This window comes from Eleginops maclovinus, chromosome 4 (genome assembly GCF_036324505.1).
Source record: "Eleginops maclovinus isolate JMC-PN-2008 ecotype Puerto Natales chromosome 4, JC_Emac_rtc_rv5, whole genome shotgun sequence".
Classification (NCBI taxonomy): domain Eukaryota; kingdom Metazoa; phylum Chordata; class Actinopteri; order Perciformes; family Eleginopidae; genus Eleginops; species Eleginops maclovinus.
Genome location: NC_086352.1, coordinates 16,068,091 through 16,078,169, shown reverse-complemented (window position 1 = coordinate 16,078,169; position 10,079 = coordinate 16,068,091). Strand labels below are relative to the sequence as shown.

Below are 10,079 nucleotides of genomic sequence, written 5' to 3'. Positions count from 1 at the left end.
AAACACATGTGAAATGTACCCTTCATATTTCCCCTTATTATAAGCAGTCTGAGGCTTGTGTTTTAAGGAATGAGCTGCCAACACTTGTAACAAAATAAATTAAACCCTATGTAAACCTTTGATTTCTGATAGCTGCGTTTGATTTATTTTGATAACTTATCAATTAACTTATATACACAATAAAAGTACTTATTTTAAACAATATACCTCACCTCTACTGATTGGCCCAGCCCTTCGCATGTTTTTTCTAGATGTGGCCCTTGGTGGAAAAAGTTTAGACACCCCTGCTTTACACCATTATAGTACAACATACTGTATACTAGGATGACAAGACTCAGAGGAAGTGATGGGGAGAAATGCGGCCGGCTATCTGATTGGTCCACACAGTCCGACCATTTCCGGTGTCTTTGGGGAGGCGATACTTCTCCCTTCCACTTTGTGTGATGTCCAGTAATTCCGCACTGTCTGATACATATATTACCCTCAGAGCCACGGCTGGTGCTGCAGCTTATATCTAGACCCGGTTCTGCGGTGAGAGCCAGAGGGTCTGACGGAGGTAGGCTGAAACACAAACTCTGGGCGCAGTCTTTGTCCCGACAACCCAGTCAGTGTGAGCATGCTAACGGAGCCTAGCTAGCTCATTTTGTGGTGATGTTGCTGATCGATAACTCAATGCTAAGATAATATCTGATAAAGTCCTGCAAATCATTTCTTAAAGAAGGCTTATTTAATCAACCCCATGTTAGACTGCAGCATGTGATCATCAGGAGCAGTGGAAATCCTAAATGTTAGCTAGTTAGCATTAGCTACCTAGCTGGTATAAGGAAAATAGAGGGTAACAACAACAGCAGTTAAATAAGAGCCAGCTGTGCTAACATTACTTTTTTTTTGGTAAAGAAAGTATAGTGACTGTTCACACGTTTGAAGCAGGATAGTATTTACGTTTTTAATTGTATAAAAAAAAAAATCTTTAGATACATTTTGGATTTGTGAAGAGAACAATGTTAGCTCCAAATTAAGTCAGCATCTTTACTGTTCATAAGTTAACGATACTTTTGTTATTTATACAACAAGAAAAAAGCTTGTGCTCTAGTTGATTTTCTGTCACACTGAAACAAATAATTTGTGTGCAGCAATCATATATTTCATATTGAAAAGCAATAACAAAAGCTTTGTTAAAAAACTAAGCCCTTTTTTTCCACCGATTTAGTCAAAATAACCAGAATTATTTTAGCTACCACCAGCTATTAGTGTCATACGTATTTTGATTTAAAACCATTTGCATATTATCCTAGTGGTTTTATTAAAAGCAGTTGTATTTAAATCAGACATTGTTTATTTTATTACTTAAACCTGATCTTTTCCAGGTGTGACAAAATCTATTGTCTCCCTGCCATTTGCTTGAAATGAATTAAATGTTAAGGAAGAGGGTGCCTCTCATCCGTTATAAAGCTTATGTACAACGCCCATGGCTTTTTTTTTTTGGCACCATCTAATCCAAGTTGATTCAATTAAATTTGAGACCAGCAACGCTAACCAAATGACTTTGGAGGAACTAGTGGTTTCAGTTGTTCACCAGGGGACTTCTTTAAAGGTTTTTGTTTTTTTTTAAATCATTTATCATCTGCTACTGCATAGCTTTGTAAGTATATCAAATAGGTAAATAGGTATCTAAATGTTTTTACCCAGCTCAAGTTTTTTGTTCAGATTTCCCTGAATAAAAGCTGCCTGTAAAATATATTGGGTCATTGGTTTGCCTTATTAGTCAAAAAGTAAAAATAATATATTGTATAGCTCAAGTTAAGTAAATATTTCATTTTTTTCTCTTATAGGATCACAATGTCTGAACTTTTTATGGAGTGTGTGGAGGAGGAGCTGGAGCCGTGGCAGAAACAAGTTCCTGAAGTTCACTTGATAGATGATGATGATGATGATGAGCCCATCTTCGTTGGAGTGCTCTGTATGTCAACAATATTTATGTGAATCATTACTTGCATTTAAGAAACAACATCCAATTTGAAGCTCTTCTGTATGTTCTTACAGCTAATAACCAGAAGGAGGGTAGGCCTAACCCGCCATCTCAGAGTAACAGCGCAGGGAAACAAGAAATCAAGCTTCCTGCTCCTCAGCCTGCCATTGGCTCCTCACCCATAATGCTGCCGTTGAGTGTAACTGGAAATGCAGTGAATACTACAGCACCCAATTTGACAACAGTGACCCCGCAGCCCGTTATCGTCAATAACCAGGTATTGTTGGTATTCAAATAATATTTGCGACTCAGATCCAATAAGAAAAAACTCCCATTAAGTGGGGATTTGTTTTGTTTTTGTTTCAGGGCTTTATTGTCACTTCTCCTCATCTAGCAAACAACAGTGACTTTATTGCCTCTCTTGGGAGCCAGTATCCTCCTGGGACATCATTTACAATAGTACCAGGTAAAGTAAAAAGTAAAATATACAACTGAGGAGTAAATTGTCATCTCCTTATGACCAGTGATTTTATTCTGTAATGGTAAAGCCTCATTAAAGGCATTTTTATATTTTAACCTGGTGATACCAAGTTTATTAGAAGAGTTTGTCTGTTTTGTCTTTCAGCTGGGCAGCAGCATCTGTTCCAGCAGATCACCACTGCCACAGTAATACCCGGTGCTGTCCACAGACCTCAGGTGCAACAAATCAGCAACAACGTTGTGACTTTATCCAACGTACAGAGTCCTGCTGTGTACTCAGCACAACCTCATCAGCTGCAACTCAACTGGCCCAACTCGCAACCTCTTAAGACCTTTTCTTTGCCAGCAAAGGCCATTACCAATAACGATAACAGAGGTATTTTCTCTTCTTATGTACTAATTAACCTTGCTTTATCAAACTAACGGCTCAATCAGCAGACCATAACTAAAAATGTATTTGTTCTGGGATTTTTTACAGATCAAATGTTAATCAAGCGCGTGATACCACCACAGCAAATAGACAGCATAGCAAAAAGAGCCAAGCTTGAATTGAGTAAGTTTCTATATAGTTTTCTAATCTCATTACTGTACTCACCCTTTATGTATTCTTATTTCCTTGTTGGCGTTATTCGCTTGAGATTTAACTTTCAACTCGTTTTTTGTAGGGTCAGTGGAAAATGGTGTATTAAAGAAAAAGTGCCCAAAGTGTCCAGAGGAATTCCTCACACAGGAGGCCCTGAAATTTCACATGGTGGTGAGTACATATGTGGTTGAGCCATGCCAATGAGTTAAAATTGCCATAGAAATGTGGTAGAAAAATAGCCAATGAAAGATGAATGCCATCTTTTGTATTATTACGAGGACCTCAGATTTAAAGTGTTAATATTGAATGTTAGAAAACTACATTTGTACAGGTTATAATCAGAACCATGTATCTTTAAATAAATCCTCCCCACATCAGTTCAATGTCTGATAAGTGTTATGTTAAGTTTATTTACTTTACATCCCTATGATCACTATCAGTTCATTTCTTTTTGCCTAGTGTTTTTTTCCCCCCGATTTATAATTTTTCTACCACAACAAACATTCAGACATCAGTATTATGAAGTAAAATGTTGGATGAGTCATTAATGTGTTTAAAAATAAATCAGACTCCAACATAGTGCTGTCTTATTCATGTAAAACATTTTGTTATTTCAGAGCTGCTGTGCAGTAGTAGAAGCTTCAGCTCCGTCAGCCGTGAACATCGGTGCAAACAAACGCATCATGCTGGTTTCAGATTTCTACTACGGCAGATTTGACGGAGATAAGATCCAGAAGGAAGTGCAGAAACCCAACACAACTTTCAAGTGCCAGAGCTGTTTAAAAGTTCTCAAGAACAATATCAGGTATGATCATGTTTGATTTATTTCCTTCAGTAAAATAACAGCGTAGTATTCCATAAATAAATGTGTTTTGGTTTTTCTGTGCTAAAAAGTCAGCCAGGACGTGGTGCAGACTCGTATGTTTGTTGACTAAGGTTTAATGCATTAATGAAAGATCGATCACTGAGTTGTTGTGGTGATGCAGGTGTATTTGAGCGCCATAGTCCAGAGGGCGCTCAGTTAGTTTGAAGCTGATTGGGACTTAAGTTTAAAAGGACTTGGTGAAAAGAGTTTTGACTTGAGCCCATAAAGAAAACTGGACATCTTCCCTGTCCTTCGCTGCACTTCCCCTCTCAGATGGATGACAGTATCAGACCGTTTTTCCCCATGGGCCTAAAGATGAAAAATGACTGCTAGTTTAGGTGGTGTAGGAACTGCCTTGTTGATTAAATAACTTTGCTTCAAAACATTGGAAAACAGCCTCTGTAAGCCGTTTTTAATGGACAACCACATTTGTACTGCAACCATACTCCCAAAGCTGAGTTCATAGTTCATCCACATAAAAATTTCTATTAGGGGAGCTGAGGCAGCAGAATCTGCAGGCTGAAAAATGGGCCTCGCCTCGTCAGGGCAGCAGTGGCAGATAGCGGAGGAGGGGAGCACTACATCATTAGGCCAAACTAAAATCTTTGTGTAATTGCTGAAATTATAACAGCCATTATGCATGCTTGCAAAGTGAGGTGCAAAAAGAATATGCCATATTTCTTTAAAACCTTTGGGACCTGGAATTGCAGATAAATGGGGCATGAATATTAATAGTTTATTTAAATGGTCCTAATTTATATTTTAAAAAATAGACATTTCCTTAAATCGAGGAAAATCTCCTGCATTTGTTGATTAAGTTGTTGTGTCTGTAGGGTTATGTCACAATTGGATGAATGAAGAAGAATGGTTATTTTAAAGCTGCAACTAACATTTCTTTTATCCATTTGTCTGAAAAAAATGCAAATTTAGAGAGCTTAATGTAAAATCGTTTTTATTAAATAGACATATAATATATCATTTTGTTACTTATTATATTGAACCATTATATGTCAAAGAATAGCCACAGATAATTTAATAGATGTTATGTCAATAACTTTAGAGCTGCAACTTTCTAAATATTCATTAGCAATTAATAATCAATTATTTTTTCAGAAAATTTTAACTCTGTGTTCCCCGAAACCAAGGCAGTCCTCGTCAAATGTGTTATTTTGTCTACTACTATAAGATATTTGGTTTACTAAGTAAAAAAAACAGACAAACCTTTTGCCTGTTAATGAACCCACTATTGAATCTGATGGAAGAACACGTGTACAGGAATGGCTTTTGGGAAGATGTTTGCATCTGATATAACTTTTTTATGAAAATAACTACAGGGACAAGCGGGCTGATCATCTACAGTATGGGTTGCTTCTTAAAATGTACTTACAATACAATGTGTTTTTACCCTCTCCCGCAGGTTCATGAACCACATGAAGCACCACTTGGAGCTGGAGAAGCAGAACAGTGAGAGCTGGGAAAGCCACACCACCTGCCAGCATTGCTATCGACAGTACATGACTCCGTTCCAGCTGCAGTGCCACATCGAGAGTGCTCACAGCTCCATCGAATCCTCAAGTATGACATAAATATCTATATAGCTTAATCTGATGAATCTGCTCAAACAGCGAGAAGCCGTTTGTAATTTTCTTTACTTTTATTTCTTTAAGCAAATTGCAAGATATGTGAGCTGGCGTTTGAGTCAGAGCAGGTTCTCCTGGAACACATGAAGGACAACCACAAGCCTGGGGAAATGCCTTACATCTGCCACGTATGTCACTTTATTACTCCGCTGTTATTTTGAGTTTAATGTTAGAAAGTATTGATACTAACATTCTGTTTTACTCCTTCACAGGTCTGCAATTACAGGTCGTCTTTCTTCTCAGATGTGGAGACACATTTCCGAAGTGTCCATGAAAACACGAAAGACCTGCTCTGTCCTTTCTGTCTAAAAGTTCTTAGAAGTGGTCATATATACATACAACACTACATGAAACATCAGGTGAGATTCTCCTTTTAACTAGTCTAGTAAAAATAAATATTAAAGCCTATCTAAAAATGTAATTTAAAAAAACAGATGTGGAGTTATAGCTGAGACAGCTATGCGATTTTTTCAGTTTACTGCAATTTCTTAAGATTGGAAAGTATTTATGAAAGAGTTTGAATTTGCTTTAGGTTTGTATTAGCTTCATCTCCTAGGTTGGATTAATTTCTTTGTCTGCTTTGCACCGTAACGTCATACATAAAAGGCTGACAACAAAACCTGTTCCTCTTTACCTAGAGAGGAGCAATGAATATGGAAGATTTGGAACCAAACTAAATTAATTTCCACTATTAATAGCAAAGTAGTTAATTTCTTACTCCCAATATTCTTCAAGTGATTCCAAATGAAAAATCTAGCAATTAGCCTCTAGTCGAACCACTTAATCACGTTTTTTTGTTTCTTTTACTTTTTTTATTTTTCAGAAAAAGGGGATCCATCGCTGTGGAAAATGCAGACTGAATTTCCTCACATACAGGGAGAAAGTGGAGCACAAGACTAACGTCCACAAAACCTTTAGAAAACCTAAAGCTCTGGAAGGTCTTCCTCCAGGAACCAAGGTGTGACCCTGATGTAACATGATGACTAAAACATTTGTTTAAAACCTGTTTACTATTCTTACAATTATACAAATTAGATTTGATTTTAATATGCATTGTATTTTTCTTCCAGGTGACCATTCGAGCCTCCCTCACAGGAAAGACTCCAACAATGCACAGCTCCAACGATCAATCCAGCCTTGTTGTCACTCCAGAAAGTTTCAACCAGCAAACCAAACCTCCTGTTGGTGTTTCCAAGTCAAACGTCTCTGCAGCAAAAGCCAAGACGAGCAAGAAGAAAGGCCCGTATAACAGGCACAATCTGTCGCTCAAGAACCTCAGGTGAACCAAGCTTTCTCACACAGCATTCTGAGGCCTGACAGCAATAACTTCATTTTTAATATAATTCTATATATATTCTAAATATTTTAAGGGTTAAATCTTTGTTATTCGAAGTACTAACATCCCTTCCCAATAAAATAATTATCTTTAGCATCTCCATCTTAATCATCAATGCCCCCTCCCACCCTGAACACTAATATAGAGTCCCCCCTCCTGGTCATTCATGACAGGGTGGAAGCAGATTAATAGGTGTTATTAAAGCATAGCAATACACAAAGGTGCTAATGACATTTTAAATGAATTTATAGCAAATATAGTGGGATTTATTTTCCTTAACCTAATGATTGGGATATTTGGTTCATTGCGCTCAGTAATCAAAAACAGCATGTCAGCTTTAGTCATGTAATGACGATAAAAAATGTAGCTGAAGAATTAAGACTAGTGAAAAAATAGAGAACATGCAGAACTCTCCTAAATAGCAAAGTTAATGGTAATTGTGCCTCTGCTTAAATACACTAACTGCGACATCCTAAAATCTCGATTGTCTCATCCATGTTTGAATATATTTGTTTTTTGTAATTCCTGATTTTCAGAGTCGATGAAAGACGCTTTACGTGCATCGAGTGCAACACACAAGTGGACCACTTCTTTTCTCATTTCCCAATGATTTCAATTTGCGGTGCGTGCAAATATCGGACAAGTTGCAAGGTCGCCATTGGGAATCATATGATAAGGTGAGAGAAAAACTTCACCTCGTGTTCACTCAGTGTTTTTATCTGATAAATCGTATGACATTTTTCTTTCCTCTTTGTTAGATTTCATAGCACCATAACCAAAAACAGATTCTTGAAAATGAATCACCACAAATATTCATCTGCACCAAAGTAAGAACGCTTCATAATGTCTGTTCTACATTCAACGTTAAATACCGAGTTCTTTCTGTTTTGAAATTGGTCATCACATACGGTTTGTTTATTCCTCAGATTAACCCTGGTCTGTCTCAACTGTGACCTCCTCGTGGACGCATCAGGCGGCGACCTGATGACCAAACATTTAACGGACAGACCAAATCACATATGCAAAGTCATTCAGGAAAAGGCAGAAATCAAAGCCAAAGATCGAGTGTGAGTAGAAACTACTACCCACTTTACATCTTGTTGTTCGATTAACTCTAATCTATAAATAAAAACACATGAAAATGTTGAAGACTAATTACCTTTACTAAAATCTAAATCCGGCTGGAATTTAATTACATGTTTTTCTTCTGTTTTTGCTACAAAACTCTTCTCTCAAAATCACATTTTGGGTGGTCTGAATGAAAGAAAAATCCAGAACAATGCCTCCCTGTCTTTGCACTAACCAGATGACTGCTTTTATCTGTGGATGAATAACTTGTTTTTATGCAGGCAATAAATTGTTTAATTTAAAACAATATTTCCATAAGACAGTGATGCTTGTCAATTGTTAGAATTAAGACACATTTCTTCAACAACACAAAGAGGTTACAAATCATGAGATTTTCACTATTCAATTAGTCAATAAACAAAGGAAAGTCACCAACTAGTACTATAAATAGTAAGAATGTTGTCATACAAAAAACGCACAAAATGTAGTTAGTAGAACCTCAAAAATGTATATTTCCTGCTTTTTGTCAGTTTTATAATGTATCTTATTAAGGTGGATATCTGTAGGCTTTGTTTAGACTGTCAAAACCAGACACATTAGAGACATCACCTATGCTTTGACAAAAGTGGGATTGATCGACAGATTAAACGATGATGTAAATATTTGTTGGTTACAGCCCTTAACATCAATGTAACCTCTTTGGTTTTTACTAATAATAGAGTGTTTGCTAACACATTTTTAATACTGCTGTTTCACAAGTTTTGTTAGCAGTGTGTTTTTCTTATAAAGTGATAATAGCGTATTGCTGCATGTACGTCTAAAGGATGTTTTACACTGATGTTCTCTTTTTTTCCTGCAGTCATCTCTTCTTGAGGCAGCCATCAAATTCTTTTTATCTCTTGACGACGGTGCCTGTTCAAAGACCAAAGGAAATTGAATTGAAAGTGGTTGAAAAGCGAACTTCCGCCACTGTGGAAAGGCCAGAACCGATTGTACCAGCAGGTGAATGAGAAAAGGGTTCCACAGAAATCAGTGTCGTTGAAGGTTCCTCTGAAGGACACTTGCCGCTGCCCGCTGTGTCGTCTTCCTGTACATCAGAGTTTTAGATCTCTGTGTCGAGTCAGTGCGTAATCTGAGAGCCTGAAAGAAAAAGATCAGATCCCTGAGCACGAAACCAGGGAACAACCAACCAAATCAGAATGAACCTCTACACCAACCAACACAGTCCACATGTATAGTTTGGAATTTAATTTAGAGTCCATCAGACTTTGGCATTGTTTTCTTTAATATAAAAAAATATGAAAATGGTGCTTTGCGTCTGGTATTTGCCACCATTCCCCTCAAGATTCATGTGTAAAGTATTATCATGATTTTTAACATCAGAAATTTAACTTTAATGATTGTGGATGTGTGATTTTATTTTTTAAGCAAACCCCCCTATTTAAGATTTGCTTAGCTGAGAAAAAAAGACCACAATTGTCAGTTGACAACTGATTGTAAATTCCCATCAAAACATAAAATACTTAAATATTGAAATGATTAATGCTTTTCATCCCTTTTGTTTCAGTCCTTTTTCTGGACGGAGTAACGTGTGTCAACAGTCAGAAATTTGTTTTGAACTATTAGGAAATACACTGCCCGGCTTCAGCAATGTTTTGTGCATGAGACATCATTTTCACACATGGATTGGCCACCACAGAGGCCAGACCTGAACCCGATTGAGAATCTTTGGGATGTGCTGGAGAAGACTTTGCGCAGTGGTCCGAATCTCCCGTCATCAATACAAGATCTTGGCGAAAAATGAATGCAAGACAGAAATAAATGTTGTGACATTGCAGAAGCTTGTGGAAATTATGCCACAGCGAATGCGTACCATAACCTAATAAAGGTGGTCCAACGAATATTAGAGTGTGCGACCTTTTTTTTGGCCAGCCAGTGTATATCGGACATGCATTATAAACAAGTTACTTTTTGCGCAGGGACTCAGCATGACACTTTTATGTTACAGCTGCTGGTTGATGGAGGATTCCCTGTATTTTTCCTCAACTGTTTAAAAAAGAAAAGTCCAGGTAGCTCTGGGTGTTCACTTTGACTCAATATTTCAAAAGTTATTTCATAGTTTTTTTTAAAAGGGTTTT

The 10,079-nt window shown here is 37.2% G+C and overlaps 1 protein-coding gene across 1 annotated transcript; it reads left to right on the top strand.

Moving 5' to 3' along the window:
- The first annotated feature begins 394 nt into the window (after window positions 1-394).
- znf280d (zinc finger protein 280D) lies at window positions 395-9,842 on the top strand. The gene is made up of 18 exons (XM_063881114.1): window positions 395-556; window positions 1,833-1,960; window positions 2,044-2,246; window positions 2,336-2,435; window positions 2,595-2,825; window positions 2,928-3,002; window positions 3,115-3,203; window positions 3,650-3,837; window positions 5,315-5,472; window positions 5,565-5,665; window positions 5,750-5,896; window positions 6,361-6,495; window positions 6,608-6,816; window positions 7,410-7,550; window positions 7,632-7,700; window positions 7,800-7,940; window positions 8,801-8,943; window positions 9,509-9,842. The coding sequence occupies exons 2-18, from the start codon at window positions 1,840-1,842 to the stop codon at window positions 9,565-9,567; spliced, it is 2,310 nt and encodes a 769-aa protein (XP_063737184.1). The 5' UTR covers window positions 395-556; window positions 1,833-1,839; the 3' UTR covers window positions 9,568-9,842.
- The last annotated feature ends 237 nt before the right edge of the window (window positions 9,843-10,079 follow it).